Source organism: Hyla sarda, chromosome 3 (genome assembly GCF_029499605.1).
Source record: "Hyla sarda isolate aHylSar1 chromosome 3, aHylSar1.hap1, whole genome shotgun sequence".
Classification (NCBI taxonomy): Eukaryota; Metazoa; Chordata; class Amphibia; order Anura; family Hylidae; genus Hyla; species Hyla sarda.
The window spans coordinates 176,505,949-176,533,272 of record NC_079191.1 but is presented as its reverse complement, the minus strand read 5'-3'; the positions used below and the strand labels follow the sequence as shown (position 1 = coordinate 176,533,272).

The window sequence follows — 27,324 nt, the reverse complement described above, 5'->3', positions numbered from 1 at the left end:
CTTGTTTTTTGCGTGACCAAGGGACTATTTATAGCAATCATTAGATTGCTAATACTGTTCAGTGCTATGCATAGGGCATTGCACTGATCAGTATTATCGGCGATCTTTTTCTCTGGTCTGCTCAATCTCAGACCAGAAGATGGATGGAGGCAGGTGAGGAGAATCATATAGTATGAAATGCCAAGAACACCACCTGGATGGCTGGATGGGTGGCTGGCAGACCTGACGGATGAGGAACCTCAAAAGAGACCTTAGCGTCTGCCAGGAACACAAAAGCACATGGTATGGCACTCAGTGGTAGGTATTGAATAAATCCCTGGTATGTGAATTCCCTAGCAACAACCCACCACAGCGGTTCACATATGCTCCCTGACCGTGAGCAACAATGCAGAAATTAGGGGCGCCAAAGCCATACTTCAACCAACAATGTAATTTGTCTATAACAGGTCACCTTACAGGGTGACAAACAAAGCAGTCCCCAATACAGACCCTAGGAAAGAGAACCTGCAGATATTAAACTGGTAAAAACATATGGCCAACCAAGGCTGTAATAAGCAAGTGGTTGTCAAGGGGGAGCAGCAATAAAAAGGAGTGTAATACAATGATTGCCCACAAGATGGCACCAAACACCACCATATGGTCTGAGTGGCGAGAATAATTTTTTTTTTACATGCAAGAAAGGATGGGGAGCAAGGCACCCTGCGCTGAATCTGCCAACAAGGTGCCCAGAGAGATGGGCAGGATGTCCACCCCATGGGGGCCACTGAAGGAGAAAAAAAAAAACCACATTGAGTGGCGATCTCAGAAGCGCCAAACAGTTCAGAGGCCAGGTGACCGGAACGAGCAGGACAGGAAAAGCTCCCATCAGGCCGCAGCTCAGGAAGACCACTCTTGACTAAGAAGTGCCGCCAACCCCCAAAGCGGTGGAACTCCACTGGGAGGCACAGCCGTAAGTAAGCACACTGTCATAAGCAGCAGTGGAGCATGCAAACCTGGAGGGGAGGCACTGGCTAAGATGTACAAGAAAGGCAGAGCCACATGGCGCTATAACCCCAGCTCCTGAAGAGGAGGTCTAGCCTCCCAGATTGCGAGCTAGCTCAGGGTGAGGGCAGTCATGTGCTGCCATAACCACTCACCCAACGCTGGGAAGGGAAGAACACCTGCAGAGGGAGCCACTGCAAAGGGCCGGCTGCTGTCCCCCAGGACGCAGAAACACAGCCACCGCCGCCCCCCCCCCCAAGGAACTTAAGCAAGCACCACACAAAGTCCCTTTTTAAAGACGAGGGGGAGGGAATACACTCACCTGCAGGCGCCATCTTATACTTGCTCAAATGTCTTCAACCAGCTTATAGCCATGCTGCATCATACCAGGCTAAGATAGCAGGGCAAGCAGGGGCAGTGGGCATCCTAGACCCAGGGTACAACCACCAGGCACTGGCCATTAGGCATAAGAGGCTGATAGCCCGCACTTTGTTAAATGCGCTTTTGTCACATTTTTTTTGGGGGGGGGGGGGGAGGGAGAAACAGCTAGCACCATGCTGAACCCCCACCTGAAAAAGGGTAACAGGAGGGAAAAAAGCTCATTACCTCACTTCCAGGGGGCAAGAATATCCTGCCAGGGAGGAGCAGACTTTTCCTAGTGACTAAGAAAAGCAAATTTTGCCCAAGCACTCCTTTATAAGTTGACCTCATTATGCAAGTGAAACATGGTCCCTAACTGGCAGTTTTACTTGTAATGACCCATTTCCCTTAAAATTAGTTTGCAATAAATAAAACGTAAAATTGTATTAAAAGGGTGTTTTCCAGGCAAACCTAGAAGGTAGATTCCTTTCCATACAGAGAAATAAAAGTTTGCATACTTACAAATATTCCAGTCCCACTCCTGTGCTGTTTTTTTTCCAATCAGAAGAAACAGCAAACAGGAGTGAAGACCAGTCAATGCAAGTACTTAAGGATTTTATTGAACGTGGAGGCATATAACTTTGATTTGTCTGGTAAACTCCTTTAAATATTAGCTTTTTAAATATTAGCTTTTTCAACTTCAGTGACAATATGCAAATATATTCCCTAAATGAGAGGCTCACAAGAAAAAAAAAAAATAGGCTCTATTCAGAGAACACAAAGTGAGCAACTGTATTTAAAAATTGTTGTACAAAAAAAACAGCAGATGAGGACCAAGGTAATTCTGCTCACTTCCTTCTAGTGGCTCATGGTGACTTAAGCCCAATAATATGGCAATTTAAAAAAAAAAAAATCCCCTAATGCATTGTCACTCACTGCAAGTGAAGACTGACACCAATCAATATCCATACCAATCAATATGAGCAAACTTACAGTAATTTGATTTGTTATGAACTTCTCAGCTCGACAGTTGCTGACTTTATCCTGCATAAATTAGTTCAGCTTTCAGGTGCTCCGGTGGGCTGGAAAGTGTGGATACAGTCCTAGGAGTCTCCCACTGGAGCACCTGAAAGCTGAATTTATGCAGGCTAAAGTCAGCAAACGCCGAGCAGTTCGTGACGAATCAAATTACTGTAAGTTCACTCATCTCTATTCCTGACTAGTGAGGTGCAGTAGATCCACGGCACCAGTGAGGTCCAGCTACTTCACAATGTACATTACATTACAATACCTTCAGCAGGGGACACCGAAAGTATTAGCTGGCCCCAGCCTCCAAGGATTTTGTTTTTTATACCAGACAACCGTTTAAGATGTTTAACAAAAATTGTAAGTTTATATCAGTCTTTTAAAGCAGCTTTAAACAAAAGCATTTTATTGAAGGGGTTTGCCCATTAACAGCATTTAACTCCAAGCAGAATAGACAATACATACATTACTGGATCTTTTATCCCCCACCAAAAGTCTGATGGTGCGCCTTTGTCACATTTAATGATTAAGGAATAGGCAGAGCAGCATTCCAACTACCATGATGCATACCTCTGCTCTTTACTTGTGGAGGGTCCTGGCAGTCAGACCCTCAATATTATATCACTTATTTTGTGGTTACGTGATAAATGCTGTTAATGGGTCAACTTCTGCAGCTAGAGATGACCGAAGTTACAGTACTTCGATTCTGCACGAACCTCACAGCTCAGCAGTTGCGGACTTTTGCCTGCATAAATTAGTTTGGCTTTCATGTGCTCCGGTGGGCTTAAGGTTGACAGTCCTCTAGGACTTTATCCACCTTTTCCAGCCCACTGGGGCACCTGAAAGCTGAACTAATTTATGCAGGATAAAGTCAACAACTGCCGAGCTGCAAAGTTCGTGCAGAATCGAAGTACAGTAACTTTGGTCATCTCTAGCTGCAACCATGAAAAGGGCAAATTGGCAACATTTTAGATAAATGGCACAAACAAAAAGGGATACATTGCTACAAAGTACAGTTCTAAGAGTGTAATATCTAAAAACATTTATACCAATAATACATAACCAGATGAGCTCCTTTAATCTGAAGACAAGCTGCTGAAGCACAAACCAGAACATTCTGCATTAGAGCAAAATACTACAGGATTTGGAGGGAACAAAAATATATAAATGTACAGTAGGTAAAACACAAGTTTACAATTTCATTACGGGGTCTCTCACGCGCACTCCTCTTAAAAAAAAAAAAAAGAAAAAAAAGTCTAAGATACAGTCACATCCTCCATGAAATGACGATGTCCAGGTGTCAACAGGAAAGTATGTCTCCACATTGGAATGTCCACACAGAAGGCTCTGTAGATGCTAGTTTTTGTTAGGGAGGGAGGGGGGCAGGGAGAACAAATATCCCCACTCCTACCCTCAGAGTCCTTTCAGTTAAGGGAGATGGCTTGAGGCTTGGAGACAGAAGAATCAAACCATTCAATCGTCAAACTTCGTTTTCTTTCCTTGATTTCCACCTCGGAATCCTCCACCTCCTCTACCTAAAAGTAGATGAAATACATTTAAGTCATTGTGCCAGTATAGTGCATTGCATTATGTATTGTGAAATGAAGTAATCTTACCTCCAAATCCTCCCCGGCCACCACCTCTGCCACCAAAGCCGCCACGGCCACCGCCTCTGCCACCAAAGCCGCCACGGCCACCGCCTCTGCCACCAAAGCCGCCACGGCCACCGCCTCTGCCACCAAAGCCGCCACGGCCACCGCCTCTGCCACCAAAGCCGCCACGGCCACCATCTCCTTTGGGCTTAGCAAAATCTAATGTAACTTTGTTCCCATCAATTTCCCAATCCTCCATTGCATCCTTGGCAGCTTTAGCATCTTCAGCTGAAGAGAAGTCTACAAAACCGAACCTGCAAGGACACAAGGTAGACCATTAAAAGAGCAGAAGGAAAATTAGTATACATTTCTCTAACTTTAGTGAGCATGTTGCACTTAAATGTAGCATGTAGCAATTAAAACCTCACTTGAGGGACTTAAAGCTAAAATGCAGTTTTTTATTCTTCTCGTGCGAATCCATCAACAGCCACAAACATGCTGGATGGAGCTCAATGAGAAGGCTTTAGGGGTGGGGCAGGGACTAAGACCTTAGCACTTACCCCTTTGAAGCACCAGTGTCTCTGTCTGTTACTATTCTGGCATTAAGAGAACCATCAAATGCATCTCTTAAGGTCTCCTCGGTAGTGTCTTCAGAAAGACCTTTAACAAACAGTGTTTTTGATTGACTTGACCCTAGAACAGTACAGCAAAAAGTTAGCTTGAGAACAAACCTGTTACATGGAATTTAACAATGCATCAACAGCTGGATCAGTACTTTACTATCTACAAACATTTTCTCATCAGTGATTCAGAAAAGGTTATTTCCAGCAGAAGTAAAAATGGTCAAATGTCAGTATATATTGCAGAGAAAAACCACCAAACATCCCACTTTCCTTACCTTGAGGACCAGTTCCTTGGCTGAACTCAATACGTATTGACCTGCCCTCAATCTCTGTGTTGTTAGAGGACTCTAGGGCCTCCTTTGCTTCTTCCACAGATTCGAATTCCACAAAAGCAAACCTGTGGAAATAGGAGTTGCATTAACATGGGACTAGCAATAAGCCAACAAACCTATACTACATGATCACCGGTCATATAAACTCTGTTACTGTTTGCATAGGATCTGTGTAAATGTTTCCTACAATATAGGATGTAGCAAAATACTAACCCTTTGGCTCTTCCCAGGTTGTTCTGTGGTATTCTAATTGAAGTGGCCTTTGTGAAAACTTCCTGCAAACTATCTTCTGTAGCACTGTATGCCAAGTTGTTTACAACAAGTACCTTGGAATCAGCTAAAGGCAAAAATACAAGACATTTAAAATACAAAATTCACATTAAAAATATATGTTTCTTTAACACTAAAGTTGGCAGCTATAGTATCTGAAGTTGGATGTTGCTTCACAGTGTACAATTGTTTGTATATTTCGGGTGTGAACTGTAGAAAGGCAACTGCATTTCTACAGTTCTGTGAACTAAGCCCAAAGGCTAAGGACGCCATTGCATAGACTTGTTGGTTTCCTAAAAGCAGAACGAAACTTTGTAAAATCAGGGCTTCCCAACAACTGTGCCTCCAAAATTACAACTCATGGTGGTAAAACTACTTAAAAGCGATCAGATTATAGCAGGGAGGTTGATGCTTTTTTTTGGACACGTGTTGCAATTTAAAAAAAATGAACAGTATCTGCAACTAAGACACCTTTTAACCTCCCTTAAACTGTTTATCACTGAATAGCTCTTTATATAAGAATTTTTTTCTGAAATGGGACTCTACGGAAAAGGAAGTATCTATGGCATATAAACATATGGTATCTGTCAGACAATCTGATACTTTCCCATTTCAAAAAGCTTGAGAAAAGGATTTGGGTCGTAGTTTCTCAGCGATAGAATGGTATTTTGTTTTTAGTTTATCATCTGGAATCTCTCGATCCCAACCATTTGGATATCTCTAGGAAGATAATGTATAGATGGCATAGAGTACCACAACGACTTCACCTAATTTTTTCGAAATTTTGTTGGAGATGTAAGTAGAGTGCAGAGATTCAAAGATATTGGAAACTGATTCATTCTACTTGGTATTATTGTGTAACGCTATATATAGACAGGCCTGAGGTGGCATTACTATCCTTAACCAATACTCTACCCGATTTTGAGCTGATGGTAACACCACATCTTGTTTGTGGCCCATTTACAGATCGCACAGAGGGAAATCTGATGTAATAACCTCCGTACATAGGAACTATAAAGATGGAAGGTTTGGTTGCACAAAAAAGGTTAGTTACTAGCTCATGCGAACAATGATGGAGGCTCTGGGAAGAGTTTGAGGAATGAATAGACTCTACCCCAGGTATTTTCTCTTTTTTTGGAAGGGCAGGTTTAAATGGAGTGGACAGAGATATAGATTAACTATGTAATACCCTTCTGGTGTTTGTATTACTGGATTAAGATGGCTCTGTGTACTTTTCTATTCACCTTCTCTCCCCCCCCTTTTCGTTATGAAGTTTTCATGTACTTGTATGTATACATGTTATGTTTTGTTTATGCATTTGTATGTACATGAAAAATAATAAGACATTGAACAAAAGCGATCAGCTGGATCAGAACTTGACTATCTTAATAGATTTCTACATACGTATTCAGATCATCATTAGTCATCATTTCCAGCTAACAATAAGCCCGTTTTTAAAACTAAAACCCAATAACAAGTGAATTAAATCCCCAGAAGACCCATGCAGGAGTCTAGTGTATTATCACTGAACTACACAAGTTATTGATGAGCTACTGGTCCAGATCACCAATTTCAGTACCAACCTCCTACGCCTCCTCTTCTGCCTCCAGCCATCTGGCTCTTTTCTCCAGTGTAATCTATGAAGATTGAGCGGCCTTCAACCTCTGATCCTTGCTTTTCTTCAATGGCTTTATCTGCCTCTGCTTCAGTGTTGAATTCCACATATGCAATCCTAAATTAGAATACAGGATGAAGTACTTGAGTGGTCACAACACAATGTGACCACTGAAATGCATTATCTAGAGTGAGATCTCCACCTAGTAAGCACCATGGGGAAAGATTCACAGGATTTAATGCCAGACTTTAGCTGAAACCCATTGGCATAAATTTGTTTCATCTGTATGCCACAGATTTATGCTAGTTTATAGTGCAGGTGAAAGGCTAAAATAATGGCTAACTTAAATCCATAGGTTATGTGCAGTTAGGTTTGTAAACAGCTTTATTCCTAATGCACCCTAGCACGCACTTAAAGCAGGGAGATGGCCCCGTCCATTCATATTCCTAGGATTGTATCCACCTTTTCCAGCCCACCCAAGCACCTAAAAGCTGTACTAATTTATGCAGGCTAAAGTCAGCAACTAGAGATGAGCGAACTTAAAGTAAATTCGATTCGTCACAAACTCCTCGGCTCGGCAGTTGACGACTTTCCCTGCGTAAATTAGTTCAGCTTTCCTGTGCTCCGATGGGCTGGAAAAGGTGGATACAGTCCTAGGAAACAGTCTCCTAGGACTGTATCCACCTTTTCCAGCCCATCGGAGCACAGGAAAGCTGAACTAATTTACGCAGGGAAAGTCATCAACTGCCGAGCAGTTCGTGACCAATCGAATTTACTGTAAGTTCGCTCATCTCTATCAGCAACCACTGAGCTATGAGGTTTGTACGGAATCAAAGCACTAACCTCGCTCATCTCTAGTGCTGAGCAAGGTGGAAATGCATCGAAAAGTCTGATTTTTATAGTGCTAGGAGGAATAAATTATTTTTTGTCCCAATAATGCCTCAGCTTTTTTTTCAAGGACAAGTTGTAATTTGTAGGCTCCATTTTAGAGTTCCTAAAAAACTTTCAATACATTTTTAGGGGAATAAAACTTGCGATTTTGTCTTATTCCTGAGTTTTAGATAGATGCCATTCATGTGGTAAAGTAATATTCTACTAGATTTATCGTCAAAGAGTTTCCAGTTTGGCGGAATAGAAACAACCTTTAACTACAATTTCAGCATGGTTTGGTAATACTGAAACTCAGGAAAATAATGTTGTAAATATTCTAGTTCCAAAAATGTAACCTTTAAATCAACTCACCCTTTACTAGACCCATCTTTTCCAGTGGGAAGTCGAACCTCTTTGGCATTTTCAAAGATCTCTTGTAACTGCTCAACACCTGTGCTGTAAGGCAAGTTCTTTACAAACAGAGTTCGTGCATCTCTCTCTGGGGAGGAAAACCATATTGTGTAAAGAGTGCAAAACCTAAAAAGCTAGGATACAATTAGGACAGTGAGTAGAGCTGTACAGCTGATAAGATACCTTTCTTATTTTCAGCATTTTTGCTTTTCTCGGCAGCAGTATTTGCTCTCTCTATTTTAACGTCAAAACCAAGAACCTTCTTTCCAGACAGTTTAATTGCCTTCTCAACCTCTTCGACAGAAGAGAAATCTGCATAGCCAAATTTCCTAGAGCACAAAATGTTGGTGTTTAAGTGGGGAACTTTCACAGATGCCAGCCATTACATCCCCCCCCCCCCCCCCCAGTTATCAAAATTCCAACTTACCTTGAAGCACCAATGCGGACGTCCTGAACCGTTAGATTGCTCTTTGAGAAAAACTCTCTTATACCATCTTTTAGCTCATCGAAGTCCACACCGGAATTCAAGTTGGCAATAAAGACTGACAAGCCTGTAAAGTAAAAAAAATAATTATATTATATATTTTATATATCTATATGCATCAAACAAAAAGGTTGATAAATTTCTAGTAAAAAGCTAATTATTCACATTAAAGAAAAGTTTTGGTTGACCAGCCCAAAGTGGATTTTTCATCCTAGCATATAATCTAGTGTTTCCAAACCAGGGCTCCTGCAGATGTTGCAAAACTACAACTCCCAGAATGCCAAAGGTTGTAGTTTAACACCACATGGAGGCACAGTGACTGGGAAACACTGAATATTCAAATGAGTCAAATGAGCCATTTGATTCTTGTTCAAGCACATTGTTTTAACAATCCTATCTCATATGCACAAAACCTGTTGCTTTTCTGGCCACTATATGAAACTACTGCAGCATGTTGTGCTGACTGCAACCTTCAACTTAAATACCTTCAGATCCATCTGTCTTCTGTTTCTTTTGCTCTGGGGCAGCTTTATTTTTCAGCATTTCTTTTTTGCGCTTTCCAGATTCTTTTACAGTTTCTAGAAGGATGGGAAAAAAAAATTAGATAATTTTACTGAAGGAACAAAAAATTTTTTATAAATAAAATAGAAAGTAGTCATGCACACCATCATCATCATCATCCTCGTCATCATCTTCATCCTCCTCCTCATCGTCATCATCATCATCATCCTCTTCCTCCTCCTCAGATTCTTCCTTTTTAGAAGCAACTGCTTTCTTTCCCTTTACTGGAGGTGCCACTTCCATTGCTTCCTCTCCATCATCTACAACATTGAAGTTTGGTTTGCATACTAAGTTTCTTCTAACAATGGTACAATATACACCATCAGTAATGTTTAAGTGACAACGTGAACAAGAAACTACTGTTCTTGACCAACATTCAATGGCACATCAGCTGAAAGTTTCATCATGAATTCAGTATTAAGTCCCAAAATACTCATCATTTGTGCCATTGTTAAGTGGGTTTTTCCACCAATGCCAGTTCCCTTGTCAACAATAAAATTTAAAGCGTACCGTCAGATCCAACAAAGTTTTTTATATATCACTCAGTACTTAATCCTTACCATGTACATTTTATTTTTAGGTCTATCACCTTTATTTTTTTCACACTTGATTTAGCTCACTAGTCTGAATTCCTCCAAAACTAGGGGGCGTGGCCTCACTGCAGTCTGCTCACATCTTCCCTAGTATTAACAAAACTACAACTCCCAGCTTGTCCTCACTGACAGTAGCGGGACACAAGCTGACAGTGGGAGGATTTCCTGTCAATCAAGGAAGTGTGTCCATGACATAGGCGATGATGCATGGACACAGCAGGACTAGTATGTGTCCAGGCAGGCAAGGGGGCAGTTTGACTGGCTTTTTCAGTATGAAACATTTTCAAGTGAAAGCAATTGCAAAACCTATTGGTTTTGCATGCTTTACAACATCACAAGTTTTTGTATCTGACAGTGCCCATTTAAGATATTTGGTGTTTATACAAAGTCAAACTACAAGATCACAAGCCTTGGACAGCAAGTGATCAATCTGGCTCAAGGCTGCAAGAAATCAGCCATGTCAGATTGGCCACAGAGACTTTCATATTGAGCTTTTCCACATGGCCTTAATACTTTACAGTTAGAAGAGCTTTATTCATTTAATATTCCCATAAAACTAAGCATTAATTAGAAAAAAAAAATACTGATTGTAAAAGATGTGGAAATTTTTTTTTTTTTTTTTTTAAACACTACTGGTGTGTAATATTGCAGAGAAACCCTGGTAACCAAGTAATTTTTGTCCAGCAACTAGATATTTTGGACCAGTTTGCTGAGAGGGGGAGTAGACCGCTTGCATCCTTTTCAGAAGGGGAGCATTTCCATGTACACTGACAAGCAATACAAGGTGCTAAATAATTCCGTACATGAAAAATGGTTTCTCTAGTCATTTTATGAACTTCTTTCTTGTGTATTTGCACCATATAGGTACCACATTGCTATACTATAATTATAAAAATCATGCACTTTGGGCTCAAAACTTTGCAAGTGTAAACGTATATATGTAAATATGTTCACTTATTTTTTCTTAAAAACTGAGGTTTTTCTTGTTTAACTGTATCATACAGGTTCCATGTGGCTGCATTAGAGCAATAAAAACCATGCACTTTAGGCACAAAGCTTTGCAAATGTAAAAAAAAAAAAAAAAAAAAAAAAAGATTGTACAGACTGCATGACAAAGGGAGAGGCAAGGAAGGAGTTCATCAAGGCAAGGAAGAGAGCTCATCAATCTCCTTGAGAAACACCCCCAGTCTTCAGGAGGACTGCAGAGTCAGCATAGCAATACATAGATCAAGAGGTATTTTACATATACAAACATGCATACAGGTCTTTTCTTACAAATGACCATAATGCTTTAGGATGCTAATGTGGCTCATAGAAGCAAAGATCTACAGAAGTATTGTATATTATAACTTATGCAGCAACTGCTCAAACTAGCACACCATGGTAGACACCCTTTATCATCCCTTCAGAAAGTAATTTTTACAATTGGCTAAAAAAACTCATTTCTATTAAATGAGGAAAGTATTAAAATCTAACCTTCCTCATCTTCAGATTCTTCTTTTTTGGATTGTTTAGTTGGAGTTTTCTTGGCAATAGGTTTCTTTGCAGCGGGTTTCTTGACAGCAGGCTTTTTCTCTTCCTCAGACTCTTCTAACAATGGTAAAAATATGCATGATCAGTAAAGCTTAGGTGACATCTTGCATTACACCAAACAGACTACAAACCCCCCCCCCCCCCCCATTCTATATTGTGACATTTATGCATTAAAAAGAATCCCTTATAATAAATTACTTCAATGGCACATCAGCTGAAGGCTTCATCATGGGTTCCTCAGTATTAAGTCCCAAAATAATCATCATTTGTGCCATGGTTAAAGTGGGCGACTTTCAGACGGGAATGTGACAAGCTGAAAGTAAGTAAATTTCTCAAGGTTCACTATTTGAGCCTATGGGTCTATTCACATGGCAGAATTTCCGCATGTGGAAATTTAGAAGTGTGAATTGGAGTGTGGAATCTCATAGAAGTCTATGGGCTTTAATTAAAGGCCGAAATCCGCAAGCAGAAATTTTGCCGTGTGAATAGACCCTAAAGCTGCAGCATGCATGTCTCTTTACTACCTGCATTGGTTTACAGTGCTTGAGTCCCGTATGTTAATCAGTAAAGGGAGGGAAGAGGTGCTTAAGCTACCTCCTTGTGCTCTGAACATTAAAGGGCACCTGTCACAATCAGCAGCAGGATACGCTTAAAGCTCCCTGGCAATCTCCTAGTACAAGACTTTCTCTGAGGGGGGATTGGGGACAAAACCTGCAGCAGAGATTGTGACCAGTACAATTTTTAGAGAGTTGACAAATTCCCTTTAAGATTAACATTCCCCTATTGAAAGAAAGTTACCGTTTAGTCACTTGTTCAGGTAAATGTGCATATTTGCAGCTAAATACTAAGGGGGAGATTGCCCAGGTGGCCATAGCAATCAATCTGATTGCTTTTTTCATAGGTTTCTAAAAAAAATTTAGGCAGAAAGTTGATTGTTGCTATGGGCAACTTCTCTGCACAGGTTTTGCTAAACCTATCCCTTAGTCTTGTATCTCAAACTGGGAGGCATAGAAACAATGTTATATTTAAAGGACCTGAATATCATATCAATTTTGTAGCTTTGAATACAAGTGTCTGACTGCTGAGACTTGTGAAAGAAATAAAAAATGTGTCTTTTAAAAGGCTCAAGCAAGCTTCTGCTAGGGCAAGAGTCTGATATATATATATATATATATATATATATATATATAAATAAACCCTTGAGAAGTCTCATTGAGGGGAATTTATCAAACAATTGACAGCTTTCTTCGTCTAAATTTGTCACAGGAAAAGTCGCAGGCTGGTCCTATGCAGCTTTTCCTGCAACATCTCATTTTCACTAAATTTTAGGATCACGAAGTCATCTGTTCTATATCACTTTGTGCAGTGGTCACTTATATTCGACTTAGCAGAAGTTGCAAAAAAGTTACACGGACCAAATATAGATGACATTTCAATGCTTTCCTATATTACTCCATGCGACAATTTTATTAGGCACGTGCAATTTAATACAATTGTTGCACAGCCTGCCATGGCGAAATTTATCCAGAGCAGATCAGGGGCATTCATCAAGGTCTGTGCGCCATTTGATAAATTGGCCACTTTCCTGGCAACTTTTTTGTTCTAAAGTGAACAAAAACCCAGTTCACTTTTGAGAAATGCCCCTCATTTTTTTTTTATATTTAGCCCATCTAGGAATCATACATACCATCATCCTCATCATCGTCGTCATCCTCTTCATCTTCATCCTCAGACTCTTCTTTTTTAGCTACAGGTTTTTTGGCAGCTGGTTTCTTGGCAACAGGCTTTTCTTCCTCAGATTCTTCCTCTTCTATAGTAAGAAGAACACACTTAGGAATGACCCGCCACAATGGGTAGCTTAAAAATGTCCCTAGGAGACACTTACTTTCTATTTTTACAATTGAAAAGATCTGATGTGTTGGCAACATACAAGATTACTACGACAGCTGTCTTTTGCAGAGGACCTGTGGTCAACTCCAACAAAAAGTAAAGATTTTATAGTCAATAGCTTAAGTTGCCCTGATTCCGCACTAAGTATCTATACACCCCTTCTGTTCCTGTTATGTGTATTTATAGCCAGTCAGATGCAGAGGATTATACAGTTGGGGTAGAATGTTGTACCTTGGGAGCGTGTATGCATATTACACATCCCCTAAATGTATATTCCCATTAACAATTACAAAGATACTCTATATAGGGTCTCTTCCTATTATAAAAGAAAATTAGAACTTTTTGCATAAAAATTTGAATGCCTAAAATGGTCCTCAGACTTATTTTTCTGTATGCGAGGGATTAAGAACACATTTTTTGAGCTGTGGTTTTTATTGGCATAATCTTTGTTTTAATAGAACTTTTTGACCATTCTTTAGTAATTTATTGTTTGTTAACCCCTTAACCTCTTGGGGACTCAGGGCGTACCTGTACGTCTAGAGTCCCACTCTTGCGATACAATGCTGGGTCACGCAGTGACCCCGCATCATATCGGCTCGGTCCCGAAGTCTAACAGTCGCTGGGACTAAAAGGGCACATCACCAATCGAGGCGTTCAAAGATGATCGCAGCGCCTAAATAGTAAAAAAAAAAATAATAAAAGCATTCCTGGCAGCTCAGTCGGGTTGATCGGGACCATCGCAGTGAAACCGCAATGTCCCAATCAGCTAGGACACAAGTGGAGGGTCCATTACCTGCCTCCGGCATGTCCGATCTGATATTGCTCCAAGCCTGAGATCCAGGCTTGAGCAATCGACCGCCGATAAATCCGATCAACGCAATGCTACAGCTTTGCATTGAACAGTGCTGACAAAGTACTGCATGCTATAACATTGCAAATAAAAAAAGTGTAAAAAAAAAGTTCATGTGATTAAACCCCTTCCCTAATAAAAGTTCAAATCCCACCTTTTCCCACTAAAAAAACAACGTAAATAAAAATAACATATGGTAGCGCTGCATGCGTAAATGTATGAACTATAAAAATATTGTTAAATAAACCGAAGACAAAATCAAACCTATATTACCAAACGTGTACTGCACAGAAACGGAAGCCCACAAAAGTTACAAAATGGTGTTCAATTTCGTCGAACAATGATTTTTTTTGGTTGCCACATTTTGTAAAATGACTGATTACATTACAAAGCAGCCATCATACTAAATAAGCCATCAGGTGCAAAATTGAAAGTGTTATGATTTTTAAAAAGGTGAAGAGAAAAAAAATGAAAGTGCAAAAACAAACTCGTTTTTCCACTCTTTCAAAAAATCGTAACTTATTTTAATCCACAGACTAGTATGAGGGCTTGTTTTTTGTGTGACCAGTTGTCCTTTGTAATGACATCACTCATTTATGATAAAATGTATGGCGCAACCAAAAAAAATACTATTTGTGTGGTGACATTGGAGAAAACCACAATTCAGCAAGTTTTGGAAGGTTTCATTTTCACACCGTACAATTTGTTAAAAATGTTGTTATCTTCTGTGTGTCAATACGATTAAAATGATACCCATGATTACTATTCTATTGTACTGAAAAAAGAAAAAACTTTTTGACCAAATTAGTACTATTAAAATCAATTTTGACGACCTATACATTTTTTATTTTTGTACTTTATTGATAAAGTTTGCGTATATAAAACTTATTTTTTATAACTTTTGGAATAAAATGTGACAAAACAATTTTGGGCTTTTTTACTAGAGATGAGCAAAGCTACAGTAAATTCGATTCGTTACGAACTTCTCGGCTCAGCAGTTGATGACTTTTCCTGCGTAAATTAGTTCAGCCTTCAGGTGCTCCGGTGGGCTGGAAAAAGTGGATACAGTCTTAGGAAAGAGTCTCCTAGAACTGTATCCACCTTTTCCAGCCCACGGGAGCACCTGAAAGCTGAACTAATTTATGCAGGAAAAGTCATCAACTGCCGAGCAGTTCGTGACGAATCGAATTTACTGTAAGTTCGCTCATCTCTATTTTTTACATTCACTGTACGGGATCATTACCATAATTTAATAGTTCATACATTTATGCACATGACTATTGCTAATACTGTGCAGTGTTATGCATAGGGCATAGCACTGATCAGTATTATCGTTGATCTTCTGCTCTGGTCTGCTGGAAGAGGGAGGCAGGTGAGGGGACCTCCGTCCGCCATGTTCTGATCTACTCCCAGTGGCCGTGCTCAGATTGGCTAAAACTGTAGCCGCACTGATCTGTATTGATCACAGCATCTGAGGGGTTAATGGCAGACACCCGTGCGATAGCGGATGCCGGCCATCACAGCAGGTCTCTGGCTGCTCCTTTAAAGAGATCTGTATTTTTCAGAATATGCAAATGAGTAGTCTGGTGCATAGGCGGGGCTATGATCCAGGCCTCAGAAACTGACGTCAGCACTATTTAGTGCTTGGCCTGGCTAAATCACTTCATCCCCCATTGTCTTCGTGCCCACTGCCAATGAAAAACTACAACTCCCAGCATAGCCCGCTGTCTGGACATGCTCAGAGTTGTAGTTTTTGCTATGTCCAGTAGGCACTAAGAGCGGAGAATAAAGCACTGCCGTCACTGTGCCCGAGGCTGTGATCGTTGCCCCACCCATGCCCCAGACTGCTCATTTGCATATTTTGAAAAAGTTCTCAGAGCAACGAATCCGGACACAGAATGTACCATTTTAATCAGTGTCATCTGCACTACCAGCCAGTACAGTGTGGGTGAAACTTGTGACAGATTTCCTTTAGAGTACTCCGCACCCCTATACATCTTATCCCTTATCAAAGGATAGGGGACAAGATGTCAGATCACTAGGGTCCCGCTGCTGGGGACCCCCGGGATCTCCTCTGCAGCACTCACCTGTACAGCTTGCACCTCGCAACAGCAACACTGGAGGCTTCGGATCCCGACCACAATGGTGGACGAGCGTGACATCACGACTCTGCCCCATGTGCCGTCACGCCCCGCCCCCTCAATGCAAGTCTATGGGAGGGGGCATGACGGACCTCCCATAGACTTTCATTGAGGGGCGGGGCGTGGCGCCACGCTCGTCCGCCATTGTGGTCGGGATCCGAAGCCTCCAGCGTTGCTGGTGTGAGGTGCAAGCTGTACAGGTGGGTGCTGCATACTAGATCCCGGGGGTCCCCAGCGATCTGACATCTTATCCCCTATCCTTTGGATAGGAGATAAGATGTCTAAGGGTGCAGGGTACCCCTTTAACCCCTTATGGACCGGAGGTTTTTCCGTTTTTGCATTTTCGTTTTTTGCTCCTTGCCTTTAAAAAATCATAACTCTTTCAAATTTACACCTAAAAATCCATATGATGGCTTATTTTTTGCACCACCAATTCTACTTTGTAATGACGTCAGTCATTTTGCCCAAAAATCTATGGTGAAGCGGGAAAAAAAATCATTGTGCGACAAAATTGAAAAAAAAAAACGCTGTTTTGTAACTTTTGGGGGCTTTCGTTTCTACGTAGTACATTTTTCGGTAAAAATGACACCTGATCTTTATTCTGTAGGTCCATACGATTAAAATGATACCCTACTTATATAGGTTTGATTTTGTCGGACTTCTGGAAAAAATCATAACTACATACAGGAAAATTAATACGTTTAAAATGGTCATCTTCTGACCCCTATAACTTTTTTATTTTTCCGTGTATGGGGCGGTATGAGGGCTCATTTTTTGCGCCGTGATCTGAAGTTTTTAACGGTACCATTTTTGCATTGATAGGACTTATTGATCACTTTTTATTCATTTTTAAATGATATAAAAAGTGACCAAAAATGCACTATTTTGGACTTTGGAATTTTTTTGCGCGCACGCCATTGACCGAGCGGTTTAATTAATGATATATTTTTATAATTCGGACATTTCCGCACGCGGTGATACCACATATGTTTATTTTAATTTTTATTTACACTTTTTTTTTTTATTGGAAAAGGGGGGTGATTCAAACTTTTAATAGGGGAGGAGTTAAATGATCTTTATTCACTTTTTTTTTTCACTTTTTTTTTGCAGTGTTATAGGTCCCATAGGGACCTATAACACTGCACACACTGATCTTCTATGTTGATCACTGGTTTCTCATAAGAAACCAGTGATCAACGATTCTGCCGCATGACTGCTCATGCCTGGATCTCAGGCACTGAGCAGTCATTCGGCGATCGGACAGCGAGGAGGCAGGTAAGGGCCCTCCCGCTGTCCTGTCAGCTGTTCGGGATGCCGCGATTAGCCGCGGATATCCCGAACAGCCCGACTGAGCTAGCCGGGAACTTTCACTTTTAGCCGCGCGGCTCAGCTTTGAGCGCGCGGCTAAAGGGTTAATAGCGTGCGGCGCTGCGCGCTATTAGAGGCGGGTCCCGGCTTCACTATGACGCCGGGCCCGCCATGATATGACGCGGGGTTACTGTGTAACCCCGCGTTATATCAGAAGAGCAGGACCAAGGACGTACCGGTACGTCCTTGGTCCTTAAGGGGTTAAAGGCGCACTCTGGTGGTGCAGAGTATTCCTGCTCCGTCCTGCAAAAAAATGAAAATAAACCATCTTCCTGGGTTCCCGTGGAGCACCACTACAGCTGATCGGTCCTCCGGTCCATCCCCTTCATACTTCAGTGTGACTGAAGCATCACATGGCACTCAGCCTATCGCCAGCAGCCGCAATGTTCTGCCTCGGCCCATAATAGGCTGAGTGCCATGTGACGCTTCATTCACACGGAAGTATGAAGGAGATGGACCGGAGGACCGATCAGCTGTAGTGGCGCTCCGCAGGAACCCAAGAAGGTGAGTGATGGTTTATGGTCATTTTTTTGCAGCCCAGACAGGAATACTCTGCACCAGAGTACTCCTTTAATGTCATATATTGATAGTTCAGACATTTATGCATGCGACAATACCACATACATACGTTTATTTAAAAAATAAAAGGAAACCTGGTGATCTACACTTATTAGTGAAGGGGCGTATTAACATTTTTTTTAGGGGTACCCTCACTTTTTTTTTTAGTCCTGATCGGAGGGGGGGGGGGGGGGGAGTGTTACATGCAATCTTGCAATTGCAAACACTGAACAATCCTGTGTAACAGCATGGCATTTATCAGCATCATCTGCTTCCGTTAGTGCAGGGTGCCATGGAAAGGACAGAGCCAGGATGGAGACCTGCCTGTCCTTTTAGCTTACCATCACTAAGCTGACCGGCACAGACATAGCCCACAGCGTCTAAGGGGTTAATGCTGGACATTAGACAGATTAGCAAGTCCGGCATTGGGTATGAAGTGTGCTCAGCTCCAGACCCTGGCAAATGGGGGTTAAATTACCTATCCTATGTGTTGACATAAGTAACATGTGGGTCAAGTATCATGTTAATATCTTTAGCTGTTTGGACGTGATGCTGGAACATACACATTATATATACACACATACATATATATTACAGAACAGCAAACTCTACCATGACAGTGCTAGTGAAAGGCCCCCGATAATGCTGAAAGTATAGCTTCCCTTTTAAACATAAGTTTGACAACTACATACCAGATTCCTCTTCATCTTCACTTTCCTGCTTCTTTGCCTTTTTGCCATTCTTGGCTCCTGCAGGTGTAGCGCCCTTCTTTCCCGGTGTGACAGCAGCTTTTGCAGGTGTTGCAGCTTTCTTCCCTGGAGTTGCCTTAGCAGGAGTTGCCTTCTTAGATGGTGTCTTCACAGGAACTACCATCTGTTGAAACATAACTTTACTTAAAAACCAGCACAATGTCTATTTAACTAAGAACATAAAGGAACTACCAAGTCAGGAGGGATCACACTTTACAAAACAAAAAAGCAAAGAAAGCTTTTTATATTCTTTGAGCGATGTGTCACTACTTTTCCTTTGATATGTCCAACAATTGTCAGGGGAAACATGGTTAACAAAAGACTTTTAGGGGTAAAATGGGAAAGGACTACTTACATTTCAAGGGAGAGGATTTTTCACATTCATTTAAACTTTTTAGCACTGTCCCTATGGGGGGGTGGACACTAAATTAGCAATAATTTGATCATCCATTTTAATGCCTGCACTGCCGCAGTTGCCGTGATCTATATTGATCATGACTAGAGAAGAGTGAACTTCGATTCGTTACGAACTTCTCGGCTCGGCAGTTGATGACTTATCCTGCATAAATTTGTTCAGCTTTCAGGTGCTCCGGTGGGCTGGAAAAGGTGGATACAGTCCCAGGAAAGAGTCTCCAGCCCACCGGAGCACCTGAAAGCTGATCTCATTTATGCAGACTAAAGTCATCAACTGCCGAGCCGAGAAGGTCATGACGAATCTAATTTTCTGTAACTTCGCTCATCTCTAATCATGACATCTGAGGGGGTTAATCAGCACGATTGCTGATGTCTGCCATTAGCGAGGGGTCCCTGGCTGCTGTATAGCAGCCGGGACCTGCCGCACACGTAGAGGACGTAAGTGTACATCCACTTACACAACTTCACCATTGTTAATTAGCCAAGCAAAAGGATCTAAAAAGGTTCTGAAGAAATCAGCCTAAGTCACTCAAATGCTTTAACCTACCGCCTCCTCTTCGCTTTCGTCCATTTCCTCATCTTCACTGTCTTCCACCTCCTTGGGGGGAGGGGCCTTCTTAGGTTTGCCTTGTGCTTTTGCTCCCTGTAAGATAAAATAGATCAAATAAACATCCAATCCTCCCACATAATACACAAAAGGTATAAAAGAAATATAGAAACATAAGAGTGTAGGAGTAGAGCCGCCATGAGCGCAGGTATCCGCCGCGGGACGGTCACCTCGCTAACACCACGTGGGTCGCCTCACCGATAACGCATGCGGTACCGCGCTCTGCAGCCACGTGTACCTCCCCCAAGCACAAGACCACGTGCTTCTAGCTTGGAGCGGGAGGGGTCGGAAGTGAGCGGCGGAGCGCACGCGAGAAGACCAGCAAGCGGGAAAACAAAATGGCGCCTCCGCTCAGAGCACATCTACACCAAGAATAGGCAGCTGTACCCGCGTTGTCTACAATTAATACTACTAGCGCACACGTGATAGCATACACACGATCTCGACCATAGGGCAATATTAACTTCTGTCCTGCCATAAAGCAGAGCCCAGGGACTGCCTGACGTCACCCACATAGATCGCGCGCGGCACGCTCTTACAGGCATGCGCACAACAATACTCCCTCCTCCGAACTACGAGCAACCAGGCCACAGCTTCCCCTAAGCCACTACACCCAATGTAAACCGAAGGCCTGCGGACAGTTAGTTGCACACGACAGACGCAGAGGCAATTAACGTAAAAGCACGTTGATCTGGGCGTAATTAACTGCATAGTGTATAACATAGAAGTGCTGCTCGCACGGGCTGTTACCTTGGCTAGTTTCACCATGTCGGCGGTCGATGTATGTGGTTCCCGTGGATGTTGAGATCACGTGTCTGAGCTACTCGGAGCAACACGAGGGGGCCGGCGACAAGAAACCGACTGGTGGCGAGGATCCGGAGAAGGCGCTAATAAAGACTACTTGTCACGTGTTAGCTAGTAGCCAATCCGTGGCGGACGGGGGAAGGGCAGGCTCCGCCCCTCACACTCTCCGCTTTTCTGAATCTATGCGAACGTGCGGCCAATGACAGGTGGCGGATTCCATTGGAACGCACACCTCCGACCAATGAAAAGGCGAGACTCGCGGGGGCCTATGAGCGAGGCGCGGTGACGCTTCTCGTGGCCATTTTGGGGATATTTTACCATGTGGTTCTCGGTTTCGGCAAGATGGCCGCGTTGTAGAGGATTCCCACGTGGGTCTAGTATTTCTCAGTACGGCGCTCTGCACTGGAGGCGGGTCAATATGGCTTTACACCTGTAGGAGATAGCGAGCGCATGTACTGTATAGTGTTACGTACGGCGTCTTGTACTTCGGACTGGTTTGGCGGTAAATACAGCGGAGGCTAACGTTATAGTTACCTCCATTAGTTACGTGCCTTCTCTTGGGCAGACGGGACATTTTAGCCCACTGGCTGGCCCGGTCTTATGCTTCGGATGTGAGGCGGTCACGTGGTACACCCCTCGCCGTGGTACTACTATTATTCCTTATGGCCACCTATGAGGTGATACTGGGGTCGTCCATGTCTGTGAAGGGCTGTGTGTGGAAGAGTCTCTTCTGTGTTTGCGTTATGTCTAGAGATACTTCAGAGTGTAATCACACGGTGCTACTTTTCTGTGCGGTTCTTGTTTCTCATTACGGTCAATGGGAGTGGGTTTTTTTTTTACAGTAAAAATCTTTGCCAAAAACCATAAGGGTCTTACCTTTACATTGAGGCAGTGTTTAACAACCAGTGTGCCTCCAGCTGTTGCAAAACTGCTACTCCCCCTACTAGCCTGGTTCCAACTGTTGAAAAACTACAACTCCCAGCATGCCCAGACAGCCGAAGGCTGTCTGGGCATGCTGGGAGTTGTGGTTTTGCAACAGAGGGAGCCAGGCTGGATAAGAAACACTGTACTAAGGCTCTGCTCATATTGGCATTCTACTGTCCTAAGGCTGCATTCACACCACGTTTTTGCAGTTCCTGTATCAGGTTTTTGATGAAAAACTGATTCCTCAAAACCTGACTAAACTGTATCAAAACGTGTGTACAAATCAACCTGCATACAGTTAAAAATCGTATACGGTTTGAAAAGTGATGTCCGGTTGCATCCGTTTTGTCAGAAAAAAAAGTATACATTTTTAACTTTTCACTCCATTTTGAATAAAGTTTCACTTGTTTGATTGAAATTCCAAGAAAAAAAACTGCAAAGCCAAAAACCATGTGGTGAAAACCGGATGGAACTGTATGCACATATGGTTCTGTACGGTTCCCATTGAGTCCGATTTTTATTTTAAAAGTATACGGTTTAATACAGGCTTTCACCTGGACCAAAAAACATGGTAGACTACAGTTTTGGGTACGGGGAAAAAACGACAACACTGTACAGGATGCAAAACGGACACAACCTGATGCAACTTTTGGCATACGGTTTTCAATACGGTTCCGTACGGTTTTCACACTGAATGTATACAGGAACTGTATTGCACAAATGTGATGTGAATGCACCCTAAGGCTATGCTCATTAGTATTCTACTGTACTAGGGCTATGCTCATTAGTATTCTACTGTACTAGGGCTATGCTCATTAGTATTTCAATGTAAGGGCTTGTTCACATCACACTTGGGCCCTTCATGGCACAGATACATGGGCAATATGACGTCTAGAGACATAGACCTAGTTGACTTCAGTTACTCACAGGAAACAAAGGATCCAGCCCGCACCCTCTAAGTGACTCCAAGTGTGTGTGGACAGCTGGGAGCAGAAGTCCCGAATCTTTAAAATCCATAAAGCCCAAAAAACACAATGATCTAATCATATACAAATGACCATGTGCCATCTTTTAAACAAAACAAACAACAACAAAACAAACGTAAAAATCTTTCACTAGTCAACTGGCAAACAAGCCATAATAGTCTGTTAAGGCATTAAAGGAGTAGTCCAGTGGTGAACAACGTATCCCCTATCCTAAGGATAGGGGATAAGTTTCAGATCGTGGGGGGTCCGACCGCTGGGGCCCCCTGCGATCTCTCTGTACGGGGCCCCGGCTCTCCGGCCAGATAGCGGGTGTCGACCCCCGCACGAAGCGGCGGCTGACACGCCCCCTCAATACAACTCTATGGCAGAGCCGAAGCGCTACCTTCGGCAATCTCCGGCTTTGCCATAGAGATGTATTGAGGGGGCGTGTCGGCCGCCGCTTCGTGCGGGGGTCAACACCCGCTATCTGGCCGGAGAGCCGGGGCCCCGTACAGAGAGATCGCAGGGGGCCCCAGCGGTCGGACCCCCTACGATCTCAAACTTATCCCCTATCCTTAGGATAGGGGATACGTTGTTCACCACTGGACTACCCCTTTAAGTCTATGCCACAGCAGTATGTCCGGAGACGTTTTAGAAGTACCAAAACATATTCTGTCGTATACTCAGGCTTCCATTATGCGAACATAGTCCATAGTCTGTCACACTTGGCTGCATTTTGTCCCCCATACAATTGTCCACTTTTTTTTTCTTTCATTTTTTCGGGTATCAAAGTTCTGTATGCACCACTTTTCTGTATCACATAACAAATAGTATACGGATGTATGTTTCCCCTCCCCCATAGAAGTATATTACTGACGTATAGTGTGCATTCTCGTTTTTTCCTCTTCACCTTCTAAGAGCCATAATTCTTATTTTTCCATCCACAGATTCACGAGGGCTTTTTTATTTTTTAAAGAATTTTATTGCATTTTGAGTAAACAGAAATATATGCATATAAACATCAAGGAGGCATTGGCAATTATGCTTCTGCGGAGCCAAAAAGAGTCCCTGGGATGAAGAACAGTCCCGATCAAAATGTTTTTTTTTTTTTTTTTTTTTTGCGCGACCAGTTGTACTGTGTTATGACTCCTTTCATTTTTACCAGACAATGTACAGTGCAACACTGAAAATATTAATTAATGGTGGAAAACTGAAAAGAAAACAGCAATTTTGCAAATTTAGGGCTCATTCACACGGACTCAGGGAGCAGCCACAATGTGTGCGAGTACACTGCATATGCACACGGTGACTGGAACATCGCAGCATGTCTGCTCATAGCGGTGGATTGCGGCTATGAGCAGGTACAGAGGAGGCTTCATTGTTGGCATATTCGCAGGGTAAAATGCCTGCCAATCCGACCGTGTGAATAAGCCCTGTTAAAACTGCCATGTTCACTTTATTCTATGGGTCAATTCGATTGAACTCCTACCCATGGTTACATTTTTTTAGAATATTGTGCTACTTTAAAAAAAAATAAATAAAAATAACTTTAATAAAAGTGTGTTATAATTGCTGTATTCTGACCCACCTGTAACTTATTTTTCTGTAGACAGGGCTGTATTAGGGTTCATTTTTTTGCACTGTGATCTTTAGTTTTTATTAGTTTTCCCTTTTGCGTATTTAATTTTTTTTCAGATGTGACAGAAAATCAGCAGTTTTGGCCTTTGGTATAACTTTTTTTATTTACGCTATTGAGTGTATGGGATTATTAACATATGTCAATAGGTCAGACATTTCCGCACGTGCGATACCAAATATGATTTATTTTATGCATAGACATGTAGTACACATATTAAAACATAGCTTTTATTAGTATTACAATAAAATGGACATATACAATATTAGACAGCAATGATGGCTTTAGGAATAGTTACAGCTGGCCATATATGAGGCCCACCTCCATTTTCCTAAATACTGGCCTTGCTGGTGAACTGACCCCCTACCTGTTAATGCAGGGAGGCCTTCCTACATAGAGCCAGCCCACATCCGGATCCTCCTATCTCACCCTATGTCCTAGGATGGGACTGCAGAGGACTGATAACACTGGCAAATATCTGACAATACCTCCACATATCACCATGTGAGTGAAGTACATGTACACAGTTATGATACAGTAGTCACATAGATCATATAGGTATTATGAATTCTCACATGGTGATATGTGGAGGTATTGTCAAACAGATATTTGCCAGTGTTATCAGTCCTCTGCAGTCCCATCCTAGGACATAGGGTGAGATAGGAGGATCCGGATGTGGGCTGGCTCTCTGTAGGAAGGCCTCCCTGCATTAACAGGTAGGGGGTCTGTTCACCAGCAGGGCCAGTATTTAGGAAAACGGAGGTGGGCCTCATATATGGCCAGCTGTAACTATTCCTAAAGCCATCATTGCTGTCTAATATTGTATATGTCCATTTTATTGTAATACTAATAAAAAGGTATCTGTAGACTTCATATTATACCATAAATTAGTAACACAGGTCGAACTCTCACCAGACCCTCACCTATATTATGTATAGACAGAGCACTGATCAGTGTTATCTGCCAACTGCTTCTCTGGTTTGCTAGAAGACAGACCAGAAGAGAAGATCACAGCAGACCAACCGGGAGCAGGTGAAGACCTCCGGCCGCCATCTTTACTTATCAAACCCTGTGATTGTACCAGTAAGTGTCTGTTGTGATTAGTATTGATCACGACATCTGAAGGGTTAATGGCATGCGTCAGCCAGGACACGCTGTCTATGAAGCAAGCGCCTGGTAGACCATGTACCAGGTGGTGAAGTGCATACAGGTACGTCCTGTGTCCCCAACATGTTAAAACATATCCTTTTTTATTTATATATATATACACACACACAAAGTCTACTTCTAAAGCATATGCAAATGTATACCATAAAACACATGCGACATTGAGCCAATTTGGCGTTGTTTTGGTACATACATTTGTGGTATACCCCAAGTGTCCTTTCACGCAAGCAGATTTTACTACCAGTGTCTTCAATGGGTCAGTGGTAAATCTGTCACTTGCAGATTTTCTGCAGACCCAATAAAGTCAATGGTAACAAAATCCGCTGCAGATTTTCTACAGTCAAAATGTTGCGAAATATCCACAGGAAATTGTCCCTTTAGCGGTAATTTAAAACATACAGTTAAGGAAAAAAATAGCAATTAGAGATGAGCGAACTTACAGTAAATTTGATTCGTCACGAACTTCTCGGCTCGGCAGTTGATGTCTTTTCCTGCATAAATTAGTTCAGCTTTCAGGTGCTCCAATGGGCTGGAAAAGGGGGATACAGTCCTAGGAGACTCTTTCCTAGGAATGTATCCACCTTTTCCAGCCCACCGGAGCACCTGAAAGCTGAACTAATTTACGCAGGATAAGTCATCAACTGCCGAGCCGAGAAGTTCGTGACGAATCGAATTTACTGTAAGTTCGCTCATCTCTAATAGCAATACATCTCAGAATTTTTTTTTAAATCAGGAGCTGTCCGGAACAGGAAAGGTTTGCTATTGACATTTCCTCTAGTTTTGCACAGTTCCTGACCCAGAAACAGGTGGCAGCAGAGAGCACAGTGGTCAGACTGAAAGGAGCTACAAAACTTCCTCTGGAAGATACAGCAGATAAGTACTGGAAGGCTTAAAGGGTTACTCTAGTGGAAAAAAAAATTCTAATCAACTTGTGGCAGAAAGTTAAACAGTTGTAAATTACTTCTATTTAAAAATCTTAGGGGGAGATTTATCAAAACCTGTCCAGAGGAAAAGTTGCTGAGTTGCCCATAGCAACCAATCAGATCGCTTCTTTCATTCTTCAGAGGCCTTTAAAAAAATGAAAGAATTCATCTGATTGGTTGCTATGGGCAACTCAGAAACTTTTCCTCTGGGCGAGTTTTGATACATCTGCCCCTTAATCCTTCCAGTACTTATCAGCTACTGTATACTACATAGGAAGTTGTATAGTTCTTTCCTGTCTGGCCACAGTGCTCTCTGCTGACGCCTCTGTCCATGTCAGGAACTGTCCAGAGCAAAATAGGTTTGCTATGGAGATTTGCTCCTATGCTGGGTAGTTTCTGACATGGACAGAGGTGTCAGCAGAGAGCACTGTGGTCAGGCAGAATAAAACTCAACTTCCTCTGTAGTATTCAACAGCAGGTAAGTACTGGAAGGATTAGGTTTTTTAAATAGTAATTTACACATCTGTTTAAATTTTTGCCACCAGTTGATTTTCCACCAGAGTGCCCCTTAAGGACTCAGGGTTTTCCAGTTTTTGCACTTTCGTTTTTTCCTCCTTACCTTTTAAAAATCATAACCCTTTCAATTTTCCACCTAAAAATCCATATTATGGCTTATTTTTTGCGTCACCAATTCTACTTTGCAGTGACATTAGTCATTTTAATATATTACCAATACCCTATTAAGATATAACTTTTATTGTATCTTATTAAAAATGTATTACAAATTATTCCAGCAACCTGCTGTATATACAGATAAAAATGATGCTCACATCGAGTTAGTGTCTAGACATATCATGGGTATGCACACTTGACAAACAGATATATGCAGACTAGGGATTGACCGATTATCGGTATGGCCGATATTATCGGCCGATAATCACGATTTTGGGCATTATCGGTATCGGCAATTACCTTGCCAATAAGCAGATAATGCCCCACCGCACCGAAACCATGAGGTGTTCCAAAGGTTTACATTTTATCCTTCTTTACCTTTTTCTTATCTTCTATTTTTGTTAA

General features: G+C 42.1%; 1 protein-coding gene and 3 non-coding genes across 7 annotated transcripts; all 4 read right to left on the bottom strand.

Annotated features, from left to right (window-relative positions):
- Window positions 1-2,705: 2,705 nt before the first annotated feature.
- NCL (nucleolin) lies at window positions 2,706-20,738 on the bottom strand. Of its 4 annotated transcripts, none has more exons than XM_056565550.1 (16): window positions 20,579-20,738; window positions 19,769-19,864; window positions 18,751-18,931; window positions 12,939-13,061; window positions 11,195-11,308; window positions 9,230-9,385; window positions 9,050-9,142; window positions 8,508-8,631; window positions 8,264-8,409; window positions 8,042-8,168; window positions 6,768-6,916; window positions 5,128-5,251; window positions 4,858-4,979; window positions 4,520-4,652; window positions 3,984-4,273; window positions 2,706-3,902 (listed from the first exon to the last, which is right to left on the bottom strand). In XM_056565550.1, the coding sequence occupies exons 1-16, from the start codon at window positions 20,594-20,596 to the stop codon at window positions 3,841-3,843; spliced, it is 2,058 nt and encodes a 685-aa protein (XP_056421525.1). In that variant the 5' UTR covers window positions 20,597-20,738; the 3' UTR covers window positions 2,706-3,840. The 4 variants fall into 4 exon arrangements, with proteins under 4 accessions (XP_056421525.1, XP_056421527.1, XP_056421528.1 ...); XM_056565552.1 differs by having other exon boundaries at window positions 9,050-9,143; window positions 9,234-9,385; XM_056565553.1 differs by having other exon boundaries at window positions 11,195-11,305.
- Window positions 6,549-6,619, bottom strand: LOC130363462 (small nucleolar RNA SNORD20). Its single transcript, XR_008891866.1, has one exon. It is a non-coding gene; the product is annotated as a small nucleolar RNA SNORD20 (small nucleolar RNA).
- LOC130363457 (small nucleolar RNA SNORD82) lies at window positions 9,508-9,572 on the bottom strand. Its single transcript, XR_008891863.1, has one exon. It is a non-coding gene; the product is annotated as a small nucleolar RNA SNORD82 (small nucleolar RNA).
- On the bottom strand, window positions 11,457-11,524 carry LOC130363458 (small nucleolar RNA SNORD82). Its single transcript, XR_008891864.1, has one exon. It is a non-coding gene; the product is annotated as a small nucleolar RNA SNORD82 (small nucleolar RNA).
- Window positions 20,739-27,324: the final 6,586 nt, after the last annotated feature.